A 25,282-nucleotide genomic window follows, 5' to 3' on the forward strand; every position below is an offset into this window, starting at 1 on the left:
CCACAGCTGTTTATTTTATACTTACGGTGAAGTTCAAGAAACAATTGTGGGAATGAAAAGAAATTATCCATAAAAAGTTTATGTCCTTTTCCTTTAACACATTCAACAAGTCCAGTGACAGTTCGATGTGCAGAACATTTTTCTCCATCGCCTAAAACCTTATCCTTCCCCAGATACACACGCATGTTGAACGTATACCCATTTTTATCTGCAAGTTTGTAGACTTTAATACCGAAACGTTTTCGCTTTTTCGGGATGTACTGCCGAAAGACTACTCGACCTTTAAAAGCAACGATAACTTCATCAACCGCAAGTTCTTCTGTAGGGTCATATATTTCTTTGAAGCGAGAATTTAATATTTCAAGGACATTTCGAATCTTCCACATGCGGTCGTACTCGGGATCTTCTTTATTCGGTGCTAATTTATTGTCAGAAAAGTGAAGAAATCGAAGAATGTTTAAATATCGATCTCTTGCAATAGCTTTTCCAAAAAATGGGGTTTCGATCATCTCATCAGTCGACCAGTAGTCTTTTAAACTATCTTTATCAATGTGCCCCATAAGCAGAGTCAGAGCTAAGAATTTCCTTAGCTCCGATGCACTTACATTTTTCCATTTCACAGAATGAGCTTTTTTAGAAACACTTTCAAGTTAACTCGAAAGTTAACTCGAAAGTTTCAGTTAACTCGAAAAATTGCTCGGCATATTTATTTGTTTCGAGTGTTATAAAATCGAGTAAATGCATTTGAAATACGCATTCGAAAAAATCAATTTCATTACTGCATTCTGCAGCATTTCCTTTTAATGCGTTAGTTCCTTTAAATGAATAGGTATCCGTTTTCATCGAAATATCAGGATCAACCCAATTTATATCTATGTCTTCCAGAGGAAATTCATTAATATTTTTTCCTTTATCTGCAACATCTTCCGAAACAGACTGAAATTCTGTAAAGGAAGACACCTCTTTTCCTTCATCATTATCAATTTCGCATTCGGAATCACTGTCACCAAAAGCTTCATTTTCAAGATCTTGAAGCAATTTCTCGATTTCTTCTTGAGTTAAGCCTTTCTTTCTTCTATACATAGCGAAAGTAAAGCCCAGCCAAGTATTAGTGCAGAGTTCTAGAGAGCAAGTAAATCACGCAAAACGCAACCAAAGAACATATAGGAAGAACAAATATTCTTTGACACAACTGAAAGATTTTGCCCCGAGCTAAGATTTCACTGCTGAGGGAAACGAAAGGGAATTTACGAACCCCCACAGTTGGGACGCGCGAAGGTCATCTCCCATAATTGGCAAGGGAGGTTATTTGGACAATGACTATCTCCGCACCCTCAAAGATTGGGGGGAGGAATTCTCTGGCCGATATTTCGGCCACAGCCGTCTTTCTGAGACACATCAGCTCTGGCCGATTCTTAGGTCACTCGTCTTTTAAGCGTTAAGAAGCTTCATAGTCCGTCGAAGCAAACCGTAAGAGATGTTTTCTGATCAAGGAACTAACTTTGTTGGAGCAAATCGTGAATTTAAAAGAATTATGGCATCCATTTTGTCATCAGAAAAGTTCCAAAACCTGTTAACACAAGAAAACATTGTTTGGAAATTCAATGCTCCATCCGCTCCACATTTTGAGGATCTTTGGAAGAATGGCATTAAGCAAATGAAAAATCACTTAAAACGTACAATAGGAGCTCAACTGCTCACATCTGAAGAATTTCTCACCTTGATAACTTAGATTGAAGCTTGCATAAATTCCAGACCTATAGTGACGATTTCCAATGATCCTAATGACTTAAGCGCTTTAACACCTGGTCATTTCCTTATTGGAACAGCGCTAACAACCATGCCTGAACCAAATGTGATTGATGATAAGGTAATGCCTGTAGAACGTTGGAAACTCATTCAGCAACCTTTTCAGCACTTTTGGAAACGATGGTAATTCGACTATCTCTCCCAATTGCAAGGACGTGCAAAATGGCTAAAGAACAAACCAAACTTAAATACCAAATACTTGCTGCTGGTAAAAGGCGATAACTTACGACCTTTAAGGTGACGTCTAGGTAAAGTAATTAATGTTTACCCAGGATCTGATGGAAAGTACGAGTAGTGGACTAACAATGGTATAATTAAACATCCTATACATAAACTTACCTTGTTACCATTTACTATAAAATTGTGTATTCATTTTTTTTCTTTTTTTGCTTTACTGTTTTATTTATCTAGTATTGTGTTTCAGACTTTTAGCATAGTTTAGCTACAGATTTATGATAATTTAGAAATTTCTTATTGATTTTTCTATTTGTCTCTCACTTTGGAGAATTGTATATTACTTGTAATTTCTTGAGCTAAATTTAGTACTGTTGTCTGAGTTTAAAATTGTTTATTTATACTTGTTATTCTACATGATTTCATTGGTGAACATTTGGTATACGTGTTTAAATCTAAATTAAAAGTTTTTATATTATTGTTATGATGAACCAATTGTTCATCTGGGAGGAGTGGGTTTGGCACTTAGTAGATGAGTACATCATCCCGCCAACAAATTACCAGTTAGATCTTGTAACTCATAGTGAGCAGACGCATATTTTGAAGCGTCGGAATGGCTAAAATCCTGTAGCCCCACTATCTGAATATGTATATAATCTTGTGTATATTGTTTAATCATAGAAAGAAATGTTGTGTGTGAACTCCGCTTAATCCTTGAAAAATCACTAACCACAAGAAGCATCTTGTAACTATACCTCTGGATACTTGGAGCCTTTCATGATCGCTCACCTACACATACCATATAATGTAAGATGTAATATCAAATTAAAATGTGAATTGTACAGACTTTATCTAAACATACGTACATTTAAATAATAAGCGTAATACATTTGAAACAAGCGTTATGAAAATCTTATGTATAAAATAAAGCCATTATATTTAACTATATTTCGCATGGTTAACTTGAAGGAAATTGAAAAAATTTTCCTAGAAAAGGAGAATCAAGATTAATTATACCGACTCTTTAAACTATTCGCTTCGGATTTATGCTTTACTAGAAAGAAAATTATAAACTAAGACTTCTTTGAGGTGTTCCTAGAGTTATGGAAAGCAATTTTTATCCAATGAGGACGAATGCAACAATGAATTAAGCAATTTTGATTGTTACATAATTAATATGTTACACTTATATTTAATTCCATTTTTTTATATAGATTAGTTTAGAAAATTCGAAAGAAGAGAATGATACGTATTGCACCATCCAGGAACTTAAGGATAAAATACCACAGGTAATTAATTACCATGCAAAATCTTCAATTATTACTTTAACAAATTCTTTGAAGGATCAGTAATAATTATCTTTAGAGATAGATTTAAAGCATAAGAGAATACACAACTTCTTTCTTTAAAAAATACTGCGTGTTTACAAAAGCAACAGTTTGGGTTAACTAAGATTAATATTTGGATCTTCGGAAATTTTTATTAATGTTGTCACTTGACAAATTTGATTGAGTCTACCTCTGTATTAGTTTTATATACATTATCGTGCTTCTAATAGTTGTATGAATAATATCCTAAAACAAAAATCCTTTGGTATTCGAAAGATGAAAATTTAATAGACATTTAAAAGTACTCTTCTGTTATCGGTCTCGATTCAAAAAAATATATATGTATGCACGTGTGTATGTATGTGCATTTATGTGTTTGTGTATACACATACATACGTATGTGCATGCATACATGTGCACATCAATACATCTATAAATACGTACATTCATACATACAATCATGCATGCATACATACATTCATACACGCATACATGCGTACATGCATATATACGTACATACATTCATATATACGTAAGTATATGCATATTTCAACACACACAACCGTACTTAAATGCATGCATACATATCTGAATCCGGTCCCGATAACAGAAGAGTACTCATTTAATTTTAAGAAAATAGATATTTTTTTCTTCATGTTCAGTTTGCTTTGCTTAAATGAGTTTTTCTTTCACGCCTCTGCGTTTCATTTGCAAAGTTCAGTGTTAAATAAATTAAACAGAGAAGCATTCTTTTGATACTTGGTTGCTCTTACTTAAATTTGAATCTTACTGAGATTCAAAACGTTTATCTAATTTTTATGAATTTCTGTAGTGTGCTTAGTACAAATTTGAAAAGATTTTAAAAGTAAAACTATAATGGCGCCTAGTTAGACCAGTAAACCATAAATCTAACACATAAGAATCACAATCTCTTCATTGATTTAGAATTTAAGCGGAGGTATACCAAAAGTTTTACTTTTCGTTAACATTTTTGAAGTTCAAACTGACACCTAAAGTCTATTATAATATATAATATTCAGATGAATGACACATACAGTCATACAAATATAATTTTTATACATGTACACACATACAAATATAATCTTTATACATGTAAAATAAAGCACTACATATATTTAGATTTAGCGGAGTTAAATTTCACATTCGAAATAAGATTTTGAACACATCTAGTACATACCAAAAAAAAAAAAAAAAAAAAAAAAAAAAAAAAATTCACAGTATCCTTTAAATTAAAGTATTCAGTTAGGATGGACATCTCTGGTTGATGGACATCTCTGGTGAGGATGGACATCTCATTAGACATCTCTGGTTACAGTTTTATTAAAGCAGGATAAATTCGAACGCAATCTATTTTACTTCATTAGGGAAAAGAATGACATCCGGAATTGTAGGCAAGGGAGAGGAATTAATCTTTCATAATATACATGCATCCTTTGGTCAATATTTTGTCAATGCATAATGCTAGACTACAAGATGCAGGGAAATTAGGGGTAGAGCTGCATGTATACTGCGCAAAAAAAAAAAGGGGGGATAGTTCTATATCTCCTGTTTTACTGGGCCGATTGACAAAATTCAAATTGCGTTTTTCATGTCTCGAAAGCCGACTTAGGATTAATTATTAGATTAATGTATAGCATTGTTCTAACATAGGTATTTTGACACAAAATAGCACATTTTCTGTAATAACATACCAATTTATTTCCATATTTCGATTCTACGACTCAAATTATACCTAGATATTAAATTTTGTAAATTTACTGCTAAATTTACAAGGAAATTCAAAAATTTATATTGGCGCAATTTTCCCAGTTTGCGCCAATAATAATTCACTAGGCGAACTTCTTAATATATGGCAACCAATTTTTCTTTTCCTTCCATTACGACGGAGCGGAAAAAAAGAACTCGTTCTTACCTTTTTACATTGTGCATGAGCGGAAAAAAAGTTACATCGTTCCCAAGTTCAAATAATTTCAGCAAAGTGTCTAAAACACATTTGATGGTTTGACGCTTTGAACGAATATGCCAAATTTCAAAACACTCCAATATATAAATTCCCGTATATCTTCGTAAATTTTGAAAAAAAAACTTTAATGTTTTGCAGGTATGTTCAGAAATACGTCTACTTTAAGATAATGGTAAAACTTTTATAGAGTATAATTCTATTTTAAAAAAAAATATATAAAAATTATTTAAAAATACAAATTTTAAAAATAAACCATAAAAAATGGGGGAAATTTATTTGGAACGAACCTAAATTTCCAAATGTGAAAGGAAGAACCATATAAGTTTAATAAAAAAAAGAGATTAATAAATATGCAAACTCAATTAACACTGAGGAGCTAAAATTTCGAGACTAATATTTTAAAAACTACTCGTGCTAATTTTGCAAAACTTGACAGTTTGGCGTAATTTGAGTCGTAGAATTGAAATATGGAGAAAACATTGGTATGCTATTTCAGGAAAAGTCCGATTTTGTGTAAAAATACCTGTATTAGAAAAACGCTATATATAAATCTAATATATATCCTAAGTCGCGTTTTCGGGTTGAATTTCGTCAATCGGTCCAGTATTTTTAGAAGTTGCAGACACACTGTTTTATAATTTCAAAAATAAAACTGAGGTAATATCTGCTATTAAACCTGCGCAGCTTTCTTGAAAGGAAGTAATAATAAAGGTTATGCGATCTGCCGTTACTTCACAACTTAAAACTGACTGTGATCGCTGAAATTGTTTTCCTTTACAACTTGACGAACAGAATATATTTGGTATACCGGATGATAGAGCTCAGTTGGCCGTGTTTGCAAGCATAGCTTTTGATAGTTTCGAAATTAGAGAGGACTTTATAAAGATTATAACGCTAACATAACACACTATAAAGAAAGACAAGTTTTTAGCAGTTATAGATATTATTAACTTTCAAAATACTCCTGTAAAGGAGTTGGTGGTCTTATCGATAGATGGAGATTCTGCGATGACAGGCGAATAGAAGGGATTCATAGACTTATGTCTTAAGGACAACAGCTTTCTAAATTTCTGTCTTAACAATGCATACTACACCAGCAGTCATTAAGTGGATTATTTTAAGTATGAACAATGTAGTGAAAGCCGTCTTAAAAGTGGTGAAAAAATTAAGAACACATACACTTCGGAGACGTTTGCTTACGTCGCTGGGTGATGAACTAGACTCCAACTGGTGATTTACTCCTTCAGACGGAAGTTTATTGGTTTAGCAGAAGCAGAGTTTTACAAATTCTCGAACAGCTGTTTCCTTCCTTAAGAATTTTTGAAAGAACGATACGAATCTTTCCCTGAACTTGAAGATCCAGTTTGGCTGCAATATTTTCCTTTTCTAACAGATATAAGTAGTCTTAACTTGCAGCTTCAAGGTAAGAGAAAAGATATTGATCAAACAACTTCATATGTTTCTTAATTTTTAAAAACCTCAAGCTGTTGGAAAAAAGCCTCATCCAAAGTGAATACACCTTGTCTGTTTGAAACAAATGCTTGACAGGCAAGGCTTTTCACAGCCTCCATACAACAGCAAACAAAACGTTCAACTTATTTCAGTTTTGAGAATTCAATTCTACAAACCCTTCCAAGATCTCAAAAGCATTTGTGTTGTAGCACTGTTTGTCAATTTGTCATTTTTAGAGAATAATGTTAACAATTCTCTACTTGTCTCATGAAACATTTTGATTTTGAAGAAGAAATTCTAGCAAAGGAATTAAGAATGATTGTTTTTTAAAATGATTTAACTTTAAATTCTCTTTTTTCGAGCTCTGAAAATATTTGTTCCTAAGGAAAAAATATCCAATATTGATCCAGGTTGATTAAAAGTGAATTTAGTGTTACATTCTAATTATCTATGCGAGTTCTGTTTCCAGGATGAAATTTATAAGAAACAAGTACAGAAACAGACTGATTGAGATAACGCTGGACAACAGAATTTTCAATGGCTGCCACTAACTACTCTCCAAACATAAAAAATCTTGTTGATGTCTGAAAAGTGTAGTAGTTCCACGGAGAAAATACATAAGAACCACACTTTCTGCATAATTCCGCTACATCGAGAATACATTTACTCTGTTTGACGGTAATAAGGATGGTTGAAGTAAAGTTCTTTTAACAATGAATTCAATTGATCCTGTTATTCAGTTCACTTTTTAACTTGAGACATCCAACTGCCTTCCGGTTTTCGACATCTCGGAAACACGCAACATATCCAACTTCGGTACTACTGTATTATACAGTAAACGTTCGTCTGTTTGCCTTCCACCACACTTCAAGTCCTCTCATTCGACTAAACAGAAATTAGCTTCATTTTATTCCTTTGGCTTCCGAGCACTTCAAGTTGACTCCTCCAAGTCGACGTTTCGCAACGTACACGTTATAATCTGTAAGCAATCCTCTCGGGAATTCAAATGAGGAATATTCCACTGATAACAAACTACAATTTTAATTTCTTTTATAGAACAAACGGGAAAAACCACTATTGCTTGCGGTCAGGGAAAGGGAAAAGTTGTTATGCGCGCTATATCTCTGTATTGTAAAGACGAACACCTCTTAAGTATTTGTTTGTTCGAGTCAACTCAGTCACTACTATAGCTATAGTCACCAAACTTTCTACAATTCTTTTCTGGGTCCTGGGAAAGGTGGACGTCCACTTTAAAAAAAATAGCTAAAATTAGAGCTATTAATTAAAATCTCTGAAAACGCTAATTTTCATCGTCATTTTTCCGAGTAGTAACATTTTCGCACGCAGGAGATAAAAGTCTGCTTTATTTCGAGAAGTGTTGCCATTGCTCGCTTTCAAATCGTAGAATTTTTTAATAAAAATTTTCTAAATTTTACAACGAAATAAAAATAGCATTGCCAAACATTAAATACATTATTCCCGATTCCAAAAATTCGTAGGAAGACATTTCAACTATTCGCATCTTCGTGCGACTTTAATCAGCCGAGATGTTAATTAAAAACTCCGAAACCACTAATTTTCGCATTCATTTCTCCGAGTGGCAACAGTCTGGTGTGTTAGAGATAAAAATGCTTTATTTGGAAAAGTGTGCTATTGCTCGCTTTCAAATCGTGGAGTTTGATAATCAAAATTTCGTAATGTTTACAATATCTCTCTCTGTATATATATGTAAAGAAGAATGTCTGTTTGTTTGTTCGCATTATTGACTTCTGATCAATTCTGATAAATTTTTTGCCATATTTAATCGACTAAACTTTAATATAGGTGAAATATTGGATGGAATTTGAGCTTTTACGACTAGTTCTTCTAATTAGTTCTTCTATCGAAATTTTTTATGTGGGTTCCATACCGGATCAGATTGAAAATTACATGAATCGTATTTTTTGCATTGTTATTAGAGAAGGATTATAGCGGTAGCATTCTCTCTGCTGTTAGATACGTCCCTCTCAATGTAACTGGCATCGTGTACTTTCGATAGTATCAAATGAAAGTAAATTTTTAAGTTGATAGTTTTCGTAGTAGCAATACATCTCTTATCATCAAATTCGCATGATAGTTTGAAGGTTTAACTTCCTCTATTCGCAACATATTATTTTAAATATCTGCTCGAAAACAAGCAAATATGTAAAATACGTTTTTTAACCTCCCCACAGTTTGATTGGATGAAATTTTTCAAAACTGTACGGAATGATGAAATCCTTGAAAATGAAACCGTGCTCGTTAGTGATCAGGATTACATCATGAACGTTGCCAGTTTGATCGTAAATGCAAAGAAAAGGTAAGTCGAAAAATGTTTTCTATTTTCTACGTAGCTATTTGAAATAGATTTCTCTAAATATAGGATGTGATATAAATATATAATACGAAGAGATTTCTATAAATATAGAATACGAAGAGAGAGAGAGGTGTTAAAAACAATAAATCAAGAACTTCTGCTGTTTATGCTAATAATAAACTTACAAAAAATATTAGTTTTAATTTTTCGAACTTTAAACATGATATTCTTTGAAATTATTATTGAAAAAAATTTGATCTAACACTTCATTGAATTAAAATGACTAATTGAATCCAATTTAATTAAATGTAAAGGAAACAGCAATGTAAGAAAATATAGCTTACTTTAGAAGTCAAGCAAAAAAATCAACATTGCATTTGAAAATTTTCCAGGACTAGTTTCGATAGTTTTACCGAACCATCACTCTCGGCTGCCAAAGTGCAAATGAACGAGAAAAGATAAGAATGGCCTGACACGAGTTAAGCTAGTGGCGCCATCTATTGATGAAAGAGGAAAACTAAAACATATTTTCCTTAAAGGCTGAAGGTAAAGATGGATTGTAATTAGTATCGTTAAACTAGAACACAAAGATATTTTTTTAAAGTGAAACGTCGCTAGAAATTATAATTCACCAATGGAAAATGTTTTTTGAATAATTTTGGCTGCAAAAAATGGAAAGTGTGATTTTTGGACCAACAATACTGGGCCACAATGACTTCTGTGTTTCCGTTTTCCTAACATATGTGTCATTTAACGCGAAATTTTAAGGTCTCTTAGTTTGACCAATGTAAATTAAACCACATTGGCAAGGAATCCTGTAAATACCTCAGGAATTCATATCCGGAATGATGTTCTTAAGTATGGAACTGGGAATTTTATTCATAGGAGAATAAACGACCCGAAAGTGATATTTCTATAAAATACTGCAATTTTATAGCTAATTGATGGAAGGAAAGGAATGACAACAGAATTCTTATAATCTCCTAAGAGTCTGCTTCTGGGCGTGTTGAGACAGGCATTGTTTAAATTGTTTGGTTATTAATGTTGGGTGAAAAGCCCCTATGAATAGCTACTACTTTTAAATAATTTAATTCTTGATCAAGAACCAATGTGGAGAAGCGAACTTAAAGTGCCCGGAAAACAAATGAATAAAATGAAGCTAACTTTTGCCTAGTCGGATGACGTGATTTGAATTGTGGTGGAAGGCAAACCGATGAAGGTTTATAGTAAACAGTAGTACCAAAGTTAGATGTGTTATGTGGGATCAAAATATTGAGCAACGGAGGCGAATTGAATTCATTTTAACTTCTTTCCGCAGCTGAGGGTGATGGTTTGGTAAAACCATCGAAAATAGTCTTGGAAAATTTGCAAATATAAAGCTGATTTTTGTAGTTTGACTTCTAAATTAATCTTTGTTCGGGGTGTTATTTTAACCCAAAGCATCGCTTATGAAGCTGTAACTCATATTAATTTAAGAGAGTATGCTTTCTTTAATTTGATAAAAAAAATTACTTTTTTTTAAATTTCGCACGATGCTTGGAGATAGAGTTGAAAACATGTCCAAAAATCGAGAGCAAAATCTCAACTGCACTTCCAAACCCGATGATAGAAAGTGCATCCAACTTAACTAATGCCTGACGAATCAATAAATATTAGTAGCCTGATAGGTTGGCAATTAGGAGACATGGTGGCTTTTCTAGTGTAATATTTTGGGTATGTCTTAAATTTACAAGAATCAAGCGCAGAAACAGATTGATTGTGGAAACGCTGGACAAGGGTATTTGAATAGCTGCCACTAATTACTCTCCAAACATTAAAAATATTTAGGATGACTGAAAAGAGTAGCTCTACAAAGAAACCGCATATGAATCATACTTCCCTGTGCAATTCTGAAAATTAAAAAGAGTTGTCTTCTATGTCTCTCATAGCTACAGCATATTTTGTCATTTATTCTGTAATTTAAATGTTAAAAAAGCATCTGAAAGCAAGATAATTGTTTCAAAGAATGTTCTAAAATTAAAATTATTGCTTGTTTCAACGTCAGCTGCCTGTAAAGTCAAGGTACCTAGTGTCGCGAATCTCAATACAGTGTATCATGCATAAATTGTTACTTTTATATTTGATTACGAAAGCAATTCTATGCAAAAATATACTTCCTGTATGTCACATGTTAACAGTTAGTAAAAAACACAAAAATTAGAAAGCATTTATTGTAAAGGAAGAGCTCTTAAGAAAGCTTAATTATTCACTGAAATGTTTGTAATTATATATAAAATCCCAATAATAAGATTGATGCATATTTTAAAATTATTTAATGGATGTGTGTATAAATATTTTGAAGGAGATAGAGAAGATCGTTCGACAAATATATTTCAAGAGATAATCACTATGTCCTTCAGCAGTAACACGCTTTAAATAAATATCTTCTATAAATTAGACATTCCTGTTTATTCTGAGTATAGAGATAATGGCATAAAATAAATAAACTATCCATTTTCTCTAAAATCAGCTAAAAAGTATGCCATAGAAGTTCTTCAGTATGGTTCATCTTTGTGAATCCTCATAAGCGCCATTTTCAATTATTTCATGTATTCTTAAGTATACATATTGTTATGTATACGTTTTATTTATTCTTAAGTATTATATTATGCATACGTTTCATTTATTCTTACGTATTACGCATACATTTTTACGTATTATGTTCAGCTTCTTCCTAATTTTGAGATCCGAGACATCATTTTAACGTCATGCCAAATCCCATCCGTAATTATAATTTACTTTAATATTGATGCTTTTTGATATACTCAGAAAATTTCGGAATGCTTGCAATTAAGTTGTAGGGTCATTACATTAATTTGAAGCAGAAAATGTAAAAAATGAGCACTGGGGTTCGAATCCTCGATCTCTGGAATACGTTTCAGATTCTAATTACATCACGAAAGCAGACGGAAAGAAGGAAGAAAATACCTTCTTAAAGTATATCAGTGTGAGGGCTGAGCAATAACCTCTGCAGCTTAGTAATGTGTTCTTCTTTCCAGGGTGCTGGCCAACTACATGATATGGAAATTTGTGAAAGAATCGTTTCCCATGTTGGGTCTGGACTGGACGCCTCGTCGAGAAAAATGCTTCGACTTCATTTATAACAAATTCTCAATAATTTTTGATTCAATCTACATAAGACAATACCTACCAGAGGACATCAAGAAAGCTGTATGTATTTTTCACCTACTATAACATGATACTTTAAAAGACAGAAAAGAAATGCGCCTCGAATAAATCATAAAAGTTACCCAACTTAGTTACCTCTAATTAAGACACAATAACACGCCGAACAAATAAATTCATAGATCAAATAATTCATAGAACATTCATAGAACATTCAAATTCATAGAACAAATAATTCATAAAAATCTTTCTGTTCTAGTTAACGATCCTAATTCCAATCCAAATTTGCCTTCGGCTTTTAGAGAAATTATGTTTTAGTTCTGGTTTCGCCAACAGATGGCGCCACTTGCTTATTCTTGTCCAGGCTTCCTTATCTTATCTAATCATTATTTCCTATCTTGTTCATTTGCGGTTTTGCAGCTGAAGATGATGGTTCGGTAAAATCATCGAAACTAGTCCTGTGAAAATTTTGTGAATATAACGCTGATTTTTGTTGTTTGACTTCTGAATTAGTTACCTCTGTTAGGCATAGATTTTTAGCACAGAAACTCTATAGATTTCGAGTGCGAGCAAAGTTCCTCTTCATCAGGAGCAAAGGAATCTGCAATTGAAAAACCAAGTTATGAACATATTCATACCTAAGTCGGAGTATAAATATGTTTGAATATTATAATTATGTACGTATATAAATATGTTAATAGAATTATTCCAATTTTTAAGTTTTCATTATTGTTCCTACTAACAGATGGCGCTACTCTCTCGTGTCTCTAAACTTCCTTAGAGTATAATTGGTTTTTGAGTTGCAGATTTCATTGCTCCTGATGAAGTGAGACTTTGTTCGCCTTCGAAATTGATAGAGTTTCTATGCTAAAAACCTACGCCTAACAAAGGTTGTTGCTTCACTTTTCTGATAATATTTTTAGTTTACACATTAACTTTGCTAACGTGCGTCGTTTAACCGATTTAAAAAGTAGACGCTTGTCACTTTACAGTCCATTTATTAGTAACTGAAATCAAATGACACTTAAGGAGAGAGGCCAGGAAAAAGATACAGAGATCCTTCCTATGATATGTGAAAAACAAATGAGAAATTGCAATTATTTATTATTATCTCGAATAAGAAAATATTATTTTCGGTTTATTTCACATATAACTAAAAGGATGCCTAGCTTTTTGCTTCACGGGATTTTTATTCATAGATAATATACAGTTTTTATAAAGTACATGTAAGATGAAAAAAGTTGAACTTTATTCCGTTACTCAATCGTTTCTTGGGTCCTAAGTATACACCGCTGTTGCAGCTGGCAAAGAAATGAAAAACGTTACTTAACTTACACTTTAAAGTCAATCTAATATAGTAAAAATAATTCAATCAAAATTAGGTTGTGAAATGGGATGAATTTCTAACCGGAAATATTCACACCAAAATTAAAACAAGAATCATTCAGAAAAATTAATAGATAGTAATAGAATGGATACAAATCTTATAAAACTGTTAACTGAAAAATAACAGAATGCCCTTGTTCTTCTCAAAGAGCAGCGGATAATTCTCAACACAGCCCCCGTTTCTGAATTATATCTTGAGAATTATAAAGTCCTGAAAAAATTATTTGATAAAAATAATCAAAGCGCTTCAAAAGAGCAACAAACAAAAAAAATTCTACTTGAATTAATCACCATGTTCGGATGTGACCCTAAAATAAATATTTAAAAAATAAACAGAAAATAAAGGCTCTTAGTAGAACAATGCTCGAGTGACAAACCAGAAAAAAGCATTGGGAAAATAAATGCAATGTGGCAAGAAGGTTTCATAACCAAAAGAAAAGCAGAATATCTAAAAATTTTGTAAATCCAAAGAAACATGCTAAACTGAAAGCAAAGTATTTAAAATCAAAATTTTTAAGGAAAATAATTTATTAGAATGAAATTTATTAAATAAAAATGTAAAAAAATATTTGAAACTGAGGAAACAAGAAAACCAATACAAACATGGAAGCAAAAAATAGAAAAAAGAAAAAAATTAAAATATAAATGAAAGAATTTAAATAGATTAATATGCCTAAAAATTGGGAAAATTAAAATAAAACCGAGAGAGATTTAAAAAAAAATTCAGATAAACTTAGACATGGAATTTTGCTTCTTTGAGGTTTCAATTTCCATTTATTATCTAGTTCTTTTAATTCCATTCAAATTAATTTATTCGAATTGATTAATTCAGTTTTATCTTATTTTCCCCAGTTTCAAAAACGTTACTTTTAAATACTTATTGTTCCATTTAAGCTATAGTATTATAGCTATTTAATGGTTTGATTCCAAAATTTAAAAAAAAAAAAAATTCTGCATTAATTACTGTTTTAAATTCTTACTTAAATAATTTTTAATCAGTGTATTATGAATAAATTCGTTTCGTCATAATTTGAACTTAAAAAATTTTTAGCTTTTCTTTTATAACAGTTGCTTTTGATTTGTAACTTTTCTGGCAGTTCTGCTTTTCCTTTGCTTCGAAATTTAACTAATATTTATTTAAAAAATTGCTTTTAATATTTGTTTAGCACCTTGCTGTTGATTTACCCAATTTTTATCCATTTTTGGAATCTGAAAGTATTAGTAAATAAATGTATAGAATATCGCTTCTCAAACGACCACTTCTGAAAGAGACAAACATTTCTGAGATGACCAACAAATATTTATATTAAGCATTATTTCTCCAAGACGACAATCTCTATAGAAGACCAAAGCTTCTAGAAACTTGAATAGTCATCAGAGAGAATTCGGTTTACTGCAAAATTAACGTGCCACTGTAATACAATATCAATAACAGTGTGCGCAATTGAAAAGCATTTTTTGTCCTGTAATTAGGGAAAAAAGATTCTTTTTTCTAATTTTGTCTATATTTATAGTAGCTTTTGTAATCTGCAAGTAATTATCCATGTAATTTAAACATTTTTTATAAAAAAATATCTTATTTAGAATTTAGCAAATATTCTAGAAAATGCTAATCCAATGAAATTTCCAAATTACCTCTTCAAAAATCATATAATTTGTCTCAAATTTGTAGTCCTTAACATTTGAAAAATAATTGTAAAAGTTCAAGGCTTTTTATAATCTTTGCTTTATTATCATTTTGTAATTCTTCTCAGTTTTTCTCTTAAAACTGTTTTGCAAAGGTGTTATTTCAATCTAAAATCAATTTTTTTACATGACCGTGAAATTCTATTCAAATTAATAATTCACTGATTGTAAAACAATCCAGATATTCTTATCGTAGAGCAATGTAAAATGGACTTTAGAAAATAATAAACATAAAAAAGTAATAAAAGACAATAAAATAACAAAATAAACTTCAATAAAAATATAGGCTGGTCCTCCACAAGCGAACCAACATAACTACATGCTGATGGCTGTGGGATCCTTAAATGCAATAATAAATGAAAAGCTCTGTTCTTTATACAAACTAATTGACTTTTAGCATAGCGTAAATATGTCAAAGTTATTAATTTTGCTTTACTGCCATAAAGATTCTTCAATGTTATATAATTGAAATATGAACATAAATATGAAAATTCATATTAAAAATAATAGCTTGTATACTGAAGTTAGTTCTTACAAATTTAATGAATAAATGTTTTACGTTATCCTACAATAATGTATAAAAAATATTAAGTTGTGTAATTTGTGTGGTAACAATTTGCGCTAAACCACGGTTTCTTAAATTGTGGGTAGCCAAAACTTTTAGCAGTTTTGATATTTCTTTAACTTATAATAATTTCACAATTACCAAATATTTTTACACAATTTATTTGAAAATAGATAAAGATTAGACAATAGAGACAAAGAAAAAAACGAAAACGTTTCGAAGCATTTTTTTTTATAATATAAACGTTTTTTATTTAAAATTTTCACATTGTTCTATGTCTTAAAATTAGAAATTAAAGTGAATGAATGACCATAGTATTGCAATAGTATTGTTACGGATTTGGTATTTAAATAGCTAATGTAAGTACAATTATAAATTAAATTGTTTTATTCCCCATGCAGTGCAGCACGTGATGAATATTAAGACAGAGCTAAGTTTTAAAATTAAAAATACAAGAGCACATGCATTTAACATTTAATAAATAAATATCTCTTTTTTTTATTTCGAAAAATTGCCAGAACAATCTCGTGCGTAATTTAAAAAGCCTTTAAAAAGGAGGAAAACCTCTCAATTGAGTAGTTGGTTAGTTGAATTGAGTTGAATAGTGTTGTTGATTTAGCTAGTTCTGCCATTTTTCAAATAGCGGATTCATATTGCAATCGAATTTTGTTAGAATTTTTTTAGCTCATTGCTACCCTCGGGTATTACTATGATTTATTCTTTTAGTGGACGATTGGACGTACAGGAGGATAGCGACTATGTGGAATCGGATGTTTCTTTTGCTAGGGAATTACCAGCAGGTATTTCTAAAGAGACTCAAGAACTTTTTCGAACTCCCAAACCGGTTAAGGAAGCTAAAGCAAAGAAGTATATAAAAGACATAACTGAAGCAAGCTGTTGCATCTGATGCACTTGCGACTGATGTATCAGACAAGGAATTCGGAAATAAGACTGAACTTTACCAGGTTGAGACAAATCAGGAAACCGAACAATTTCTGAGGAACATGATACTGCAACAAGGAGTGGATAATTTTATGGAAAAACTCAAATCGATCAGATTCAATCCACCCAAGATGTCACCGACGAAAACCATGAGAAAGCGAATTCGTACTGACAACCCCTCGACTGAAAATAATTCAGAAACTCAACAGACGGAGGAAAACCCAGAGAATGAATGAATCAAGCCTATAAAAGTTGCTAAAATCCCAGAAGAGCCCAAACCTATGGATATTCCACATCAAAACAGATTCCAAACACTTGCAAAGCAACCAACATAGAATGAAGGAGGAGCTCATTACCAAGAAACGCTTTCCCCCATTGTTATAGCTCATGATGACGTAAACTGGTTGGAAATTGATGAAATGTTTCAGGAAATCTGTTCCGAGGAGTTTGAATCAACTTTGAAGGCAAAAAACATCTTTATCTACACAAAAAACACTACGGACAATAGAAAAATGTGTAAAATACTTGTGGACAAGAGCATATGGTTCCACTCTTTTCTCCTAGAACCCGAAAAGCCACTACCTGTAATTCTTAAGGGAATCCCAGCCTCAGTGAAGGAAGAAATCATACTCAACGAACTTACTAGACGTAAGTTTCCAATAATAAAAGTCAAGCAATTTACTCGTAGACGTCAAGAAACTGTTTAGAAACTACCCATTTACCTATTAGAATTAAAGAAAATGCAGAAGGTCATGCTATCCATCAGGGAAACAGAATGTTCAGCTTCAGTGTTAATATTGAGAAGTTCTCGCCTAGAAAACGTCTAATACAGAGCTTCCGATGTCAGGAATTCGGGTACTCACAAGTCTGCTGCAATAAACCTCTAAGATGCTGTAAGTGCGGTGAACAGCACCGAACCAACCAATGTACCCTCAAAAAGGAAGAAAAGCCAAAGTGTATTTTTTGCGGATCCGACCATGTCAGCAGCTACCGTGGGTGTAGCGCCTACAAAAAAAGATTTGAGCAAAAGAGACAGCCCGCAGAGCAAAAAATACAGACTCCCATGGAGAAAATTCCTGAACTCAATACTGAAAGATTTCCTGCTATTTGAACCAAAGAGATGAATGCAGTTCAACAATCCCTTCCAGGAAAAATTAAACCACCACCTGAAGATTTTAATGAAGCCCTCACCTGGATGCAAGATGGAAAAATCATGAACTTACTCTGGCATGAAGTACTCAATGCTGAAAAAAGGCTAGTGCCCGCCATTCGATAAAAAGAAAAGTAGTGAGCATATTCTATTTTTCGGAGGAAGAAGTAAATGTATTGTTTGTTTCGGCAACCAACCATTTCGCCAGGATTCGAGCTGAGGTCGAAGTACCAGAGCTCAGCGGCTTCATTTACTTCTATACGGGCAAGATGAACGTATTTAAAAATTTAAATACTGCAAATTTCAATGAACAAAGCAACATCGCAATACTAGAACATTTTCAATACCATAATTTTGACAACATAGATATAATTATTTTGGATACTATTCCTAACGCAAAGTTGAGACTCTTCAGAGGATTGATCTAAATGCTATAAAAAAAAGCACTTTATCCTTATGGGGTCAACACTCATCTGAACAGAACTGCTAACAGCCAGAAAGAAGGCTCATTTTACGGGCAATTTTGATTTTTTAGTAAAAGAACTACAAGAGAAATTAAAGAAATAGGAGATATTTTTCCACTAATGAAATGGAGAAAATAATTCGAAAGTTTACCACTTTCTTTCAAGAAAAGTCCTTCACCAAAAATATGATTAATATGCTGCACACCTTCAAAAACAATAAATTATGGAAAATTCTCAACTTTGTTAAGGGAAATTATACTGGATACCAGATAGTGAAAGATATATTACTTGACTTCTGCAATTATTAGTTGAGAAAAAGTAAATTTTTGCACAAAATAATTTTTTGTACTATTCATATCAGACACCCTTACTATGATAAAATCAGAATTAATCATATTTCTAAAAACATCTCAATATCTTTTGCCAGCTCAGCACCTCCGAGTGCCCCCTTGTTCCAAATTCGTTAAAACACTCGGAAGTATGATTACAAACCACCACGAAATTTTAGCTCAAAACAGCTGACAGTGTCAACTTCCAGAATAAAGTAAGTTTGTTGATCCTTTTTACAAGCACATCATCACAGGTGATTTAGAAATAATAGTACACCTTAAGAGAACTAATGCAGCTTAGGACTAAATTTCGTCCTACATTCCATATTAGCAAAATCTTTAGCCTACAGCAATTCAGTAATAATTTGAATAATTTTATAGTATTTGCTAGTTTGCGAACTAACGTTTTACAAATACTTTTATACTTTTCTGGAATGGAAAGAAGCTTTATTAATAGATTTTCAACAGAGAATTCTCTGCTTACCCAACACATCAAAGCGAAAAGGCTCTAGAGCTTAAGTTCAACAACTACGATAACGTGCCATAATCACTAAAATCGACTAAGCTAGCAATAACTTCATTATTATTTATAAAACATTCTACTATGATTTTATTAAAAATGAATGACACAATACCAGGACTTATCAGATTATTATCACCATTGAAAAAATACTTCTTAAAACGTTCAGGGCTTTACATAAAAGACTCAAAATACGTCCCAATAATTATTTTAATAAATTTATAAATCTCTAAATTGCCTCAATGTTACAAGACTCCTGTAAAATTTAGATACATTGCTAATGGCAAAATGTTCTTTTAAAGAAATCGACTTTCTTTTTGCTAAGAAACTTAAACAAGTACTGGATATAATTAATAATTTCAGTTTTCAAGATCACCACTTCGACTGGATTATATCAATAATAACGAGACGATTATAAAAGCATTAAATACTCTTAAAATTCATAACATTAACTACTACGACTTTGAAAATATTTACACTTCTTTGCCTGCAAAAGAAATTTAAGACAACCTACTTACACTACCCGATCTGCTTTCACAAGTTCTTACAATAATCTCAAGAGAAGAATGGAAACTTTTTTTAAGAAGTGTCTTATTTATTTAACAATTTGATAAAAAAAACTTAAGCAAGTACATTATATACCTATAGAAGCCAACTGTTCTATAGCAGTCTGTACATTATTCCTTTTCACACAATATAAATTTCAGCAGTCACTACATGTAGAACAGCGAAAATATTTTAAGCGCGTTTACAGGTATATTGATGACATTATAGCTTTTAATTACTTTAACAAAATAGAAGACGCCAATATTTATCCTACTAGCCTTAAACTTACCGCTACTAGCCCAAGGCAAAATGACATAGTCTACCTTGATCTTGATATTTTAAACTAGAAATTTTTTTAAATTTATGATAAGCGCAGAATGTTCAAGTTTCACACCCTTAAACTGCCCAATTGGACTTTAAATGACTTTTTAACATTTTAAAAAGGGTCATTATTAATAATATTAATTCCCATCTTCTTAGAATAAAAAGAATTTGTAATAACACTGATTTTCTCCGAGAAGAAATTCAGTACTTTGTTAACACCCTACAGGAAAATCACATTTCCAAAAAAGTAATTTCACATTCTTTAACTAAAGCTGGCATTTACCTGATTTTTTAAATTGCTTGTTTTTAGTGACATGAAATTTTATAAGCAAACCTGCACGGGAGGTAACTAGTGGATGACTAGAACAAGTGATGAAGATGTAATGTAAAAATTTAATATAAATTATCTTTGCTCTTTGAATTTGGCTTAAAACATCACAGTATTTTTACTAAATAATATTTTGATTTACTAGCCAACTTTTCCTGTTAATAATTTTAAGGCTCTCTTCCAAATTTCCTTATACCCCCTGAAGCCCGATTGCGTGAAATATGACGACATTTAACTAACAAAATAGACGTATTCCAGAGATACGTGGTTCGTAAAAATAACCTAATGACACTACAGTGGCGCCCGAACTAAAAAGGTGGTGGATTATGATTCTCCACACCGAGGGTTTGGCGACTGGGTCCCTTAAAAATCCAGTCGCCCTTTAAAAAGGGAAGTATATAAGCTATTTCTTCCGCCTTCTTAGTATGCCTTCTTAGTGTAGTGGTGAGCACGCTGGGCGCGTATTCCAGAGGTCCTTGGTTCGATTCCCGGCTAAGGCGTTGCTCACTTTTCCTCCTCTCTGCTTCCAAATAACCTAATGGCTCTGCCAAGTAAAGGAAGTATTGTAATCGCGAAAATTTTCGGGTATCATATTTCAACGAAAATATACATTTTGACCCCTATCGAATGCAATTTAACGGTGTTTTCGAGTGACATCTGTACGTAAGAACATAATAAAGGACACTTTTTCTCAAAATGGATTTAGAAGAGATATTTTCGGCGTGTGTACGTACGTACAGACGTATGTACGTATCTCGCATAACTCAAAAAGGAATATCCTCAGAACATTGAAATTCTGTATGTGAGACTGCTATAACATGTAGATGTGCACCTTCCTTTTTGGTTGCAATCGGCGGCACGAAACATATATAAATATATGTTTATATTATATCCACTCTGTTAATCGGCTCAGTGAGCTCAATTCCTTCATTCCTTTATGTTAGTAAATTTTGCATTTTTTGCTATAAAAATGTTGTTCTTATCTTCCGGTTAAGGTTTTTATGCCTTTAGTTAACCTGTATGTTATAGTTGTAAAATTATCAACAATTTAAATTTGTTTAAATGCTACTAAGCCCATATTTTTTAGCCATAGTAGCCATACTTATTTACATTCGAAGCTTAGGAGAATAGTGAATTGAGTTTTTGTCCACATTCATTGCCTATTTGCCGAGTGAGAGCAAACCAAACTTTTAGTTTTGAGCAATGAAAAATCTGCCTTCTTGCCTGCCAGCCGAATTGCTTGCTTTTGCTTAGAAAATCTAAATTTAATTGCAGAAATTGTTTTTTAAATGTATTTGGTGTTTTATATTTTCTATATTTTTAAATTTTTACTAAAGGTATTTTGATGCTTTATGTATTTTTGGCCTCGCGTCCAAGTGAGAATTGAATTAATTGAATGGGAAATATCACTGTGACGATTTTCGAGGAAATACGTTTCAATGAAATGTAGCAAAAAATGTGTATAATTTAATATTCCGTACGAGAAAGTCATGTGGTGTGCACGTCAGTTATTTTGGAAAAGTAGCAATACATATACAGCGGCGTCGCCATTTGTAATACCAGCAAGAAGATTGGTCTTGTAGCTTGGAATTAACTGCAGAGAGAAATAGAGGCATCGTTCCGAAGCAGTACTCCACTATCAAGTTAAAGTCCGATGCGACACTCAATGTGCTAGATTGCGTGTTTTTACAGTGCTTGAAATATATCATTTCATCATTTGAAATATATTATTTATTTGTTATAATTATTGGTGAAAATACTTGTTCATCTATTTGAACCTTTACATTATCTTTAAAGGTGAAAACGTACAATTATCAACCGTACTGAAAATCTTCATCTTCACTTTTGGTAAATTTTCTTCTATGCTTGATAAAGTAGATATTGTTTCATGTAAGATTTTTAATCACATAGATTTTAAAACCTTTTTTTATTATTTAAGAATTCATAATCTTCTGTTAGAAACAGATTCGAAATATAAAGTCGATCCTAGAACTAATGAAAAATAAGTTTTCAAAACAGCAATGGAATAAAGATAATTTAATAAATAAAAGGAAAATCTGAAGGCCATAAGATTTTCTATTACGCCCAAAAAGACGTTTTTTGAACTCTTTGTGTGTTATCTTTATTTATTAAATATCATGTTCTTCGCCCTTAAAACACATAAAATTCAATTCAGCAGCAATATCACAAAATACTTTAAACACAGCATATTTTTAGAATTTCTGATACACAGCCACGCACGCAGGAGATAAAAATGTTTTTTATTTTCGTACAGTGTTGCTATTTCTCTTTTTGAAATAGTTCAGTTTGTTAATCAAACGTTCGTTAAAGTTTTACAAAATTTGAAATAGATAATAAACCTAATTCAAAACCAAATTCCAAGTGCCCATGTTCGGGTACGAGAACTACGTTATTTAAAATTGGATGTGTCTGGGTACCGTTGTTTCTTAACAATGTGAGGAACATTTATGCAAATACTTCATTATTTAGTATCTTTAAATATAATACATGGCGATAATATGTGGTGGCGACAGTTTGAAAAGTGTGTAAGATTCTGTGCTGTGTACTTTTAAGTTACAGTTAAAGTTGAAGAGTCTTAAGAACTTTTAAGCGACTATACGTTTGAGTTCGCGAGACAGTAAATAAAGCTTGAGAAGGGTTAAAGACTCTTTATTATTCCAAATTAAATTCACAGATCTCCTTCTTGAAGTTTTACAGTAAAGCCTCTACTCTGGGTTTGAACTTGGTGTAAGATCCAGCCGCGGCCAGTTTTCGGGTTTGCCCGCCATTAATAGACTCACAGTTATCCTTTAATTTATTCACACACTCAACGTAAACTATATACACTTTGCACAAATAGAAATATATAAGTTAATAGAATTGTTAAACTTATAAAATTACCTCACTGAGCATAGTGAGCATTCGGCCTCTGCCGCCGAAAGCTAGTCTTCCACTTACCCTCTTTTCCCGCCTAGAGGGCGCTACCTATTTTCAGGGTTACAGTTTCGGCGGGCCAGGCACCACACTCAGAAATTAAGAAATTAAACTTTACTAATTTTAACTAAAAAGATATAACCGAAACTATCAAGATTCTAACTGAGTTGGCTCCGTAATGCTGAATAACGTCGAAGCTATCAAGGCCGAGCGTACTAATAGCTTAAGAGAGAGTAGCGTGAAAAGGCGGACGCGTGCTAGCCAGAATCACTGGTTCTCTCTAACGAAGACAGCAGAGCTTCACGGTTGAATACCTCATTTGCATTCAAAACCTCATTTGATACTCATTTGCATTTACCTCATTTGATACTCATTTGCATTCAAACACGATTCTAAAATTGCGTTTTGGCCGGAAGTTGTAAATTGAAATTCAGGAAGACAGGAAAGGAACTTAACTGATGAAGGAACTAAAATTTAACTGTTAAAGAAATTAATATAATCCTTACAAGTAAATCGACGTGAAATGCCGTTTCGAAATTAAAAGCACTTTTGGGCTAACGCCCTTTGGGCTAAAAAGAAAGTGGGGTATCAGAAGCCATCTGCCTACATAATTTATTAGCATTTCGTTAAGGAATAATGGCAATGCTTGCCAACGAAAGCCCTTTAAAACTAAATTGTTCAGGGAAAAAGTTGCTCACACGCGATTCTGTTTTCTCATTATATCATTCTATATCAAATTAAATGAGTAATAAGAAAACTGCTTTTTAATATTGCAAGTGTTACTTTTAAATTATACTAATAGAAAATGTTCATAAAAGATAAAATTCAGACATTATAATTATAAGAATTAGATAATTACATTATTAGAAACAATGTTAAGTTAAAAAAAATTGTAACAACTATGCATATTTTTAAACGTTTCATTTGTTACATTGATTAGTAATGTAGCTGTATAGTTCAAAATTGCTTATAGTATAATCCTCGAATTTGTATGATTTGCTAAAATTAACAGTAAATTGTAATAATTATAACTTGTATAATCATCATGTAACGTGTTTAACGTGCGATAATTTTACCTTGTATAATCATCGAAATGACAAAGATACCATGATAACATGTAATAATTAACTTGTAATAATTTTAACTTGTATAATCATCGAAACGACAATGATATCATGATAGGATGATGCAAAAATTTGCTTTGTTAATTGATTACGGCAAAGCACCTCGAGGGCTGCGTATGCGTAGGGATGTCTTAGTTGAAGTCTTCTAAAAGAAACTGGCTCACCTGTGTTAGGTTTATGTGATTACGGTAACGCCTGAAGGACAATCTGCCTAAAGCAAGGGATACCTTCGTGGAGGACTTTCTAATGGAAACAGGTTCTAGACACGTTAGACATGGAGGAAACCACGAAAACGCTCATGCAGCTAGCCCGTTCACGGGATTGGAACAACAGACCGAACTACTAGTGTTCAGAGACTTTACTGCTCGGCCGCTGCTGGGCGAAAATCACTCAATCTCACATTACATATGCAGAAACCACGAAAACTAACCATATGGCTATCCTGTTTAACAGGATAAGTGTATTGAGAATACGGCAAAGCACACTAGGGCTATCTGCCTGAGGGGAAGGATGCCTTCGTGAAGGACTTTCTAAGGGAACTGGCTCGTATACACGTTACACATGGGAAAAACCACGAAAACGCCCATGCAGCCAGCCCTTTCGCGGGATTCGAACCTCGGATCGAACTACCAGTGTTCAGCGATTTTACCGCTCGGCCGCTGGTGGGCTTAACAGGATAAGACCAAGGTCGAAGTACCAGTATTCGCTCGGCCGCTGGAGGGTTGCTACAAAAATTG

The 25,282-nt window shown here is 32.5% G+C and overlaps 2 protein-coding genes across 2 annotated transcripts in view; one reads left to right on the forward strand and one right to left on the reverse strand.

The window, feature by feature from the left end:
- Positions 1–9,517, reverse strand: part of LOC146998342 (uncharacterized) — a 255,903-nt gene extending 246,386 nt beyond the window's left edge. The window contains exon 1 of the mRNA XM_085814142.1: positions 9,427–9,517. The gene's annotated coding sequence lies outside the window, so the exon portion shown is untranslated. The remainder of the gene's footprint in view (positions 1–9,426) is intronic.
- The window catches only part of LOC118203645 (endothelin-converting enzyme 1-like), a 163,353-nt gene that overhangs the window by 78,559 nt on the left and 59,512 nt on the right, over positions 1–25,282 (forward strand). The window contains exons 8-10 of the mRNA XM_085814138.1: positions 3,198–3,272; positions 8,961–9,085; positions 12,121–12,292. Of these exons, the coding sequence (XP_085670264.1) occupies positions 3,198–3,272; positions 8,961–9,085; positions 12,121–12,292 (372 nt within the window). The remainder of the gene's footprint in view (positions 1–3,197; positions 3,273–8,960; positions 9,086–12,120; positions 12,293–25,282) is intronic.

Source organism: Stegodyphus dumicola, chromosome 3 (assembly GCF_044657685.1).
Source record: "Stegodyphus dumicola isolate Sdum_Otavi_A_Nest chromosome 3, ASM4465768v1".
In the NCBI taxonomy this organism is placed as follows: domain Eukaryota; kingdom Metazoa; phylum Arthropoda; class Arachnida; order Araneae; family Eresidae; genus Stegodyphus; species Stegodyphus dumicola.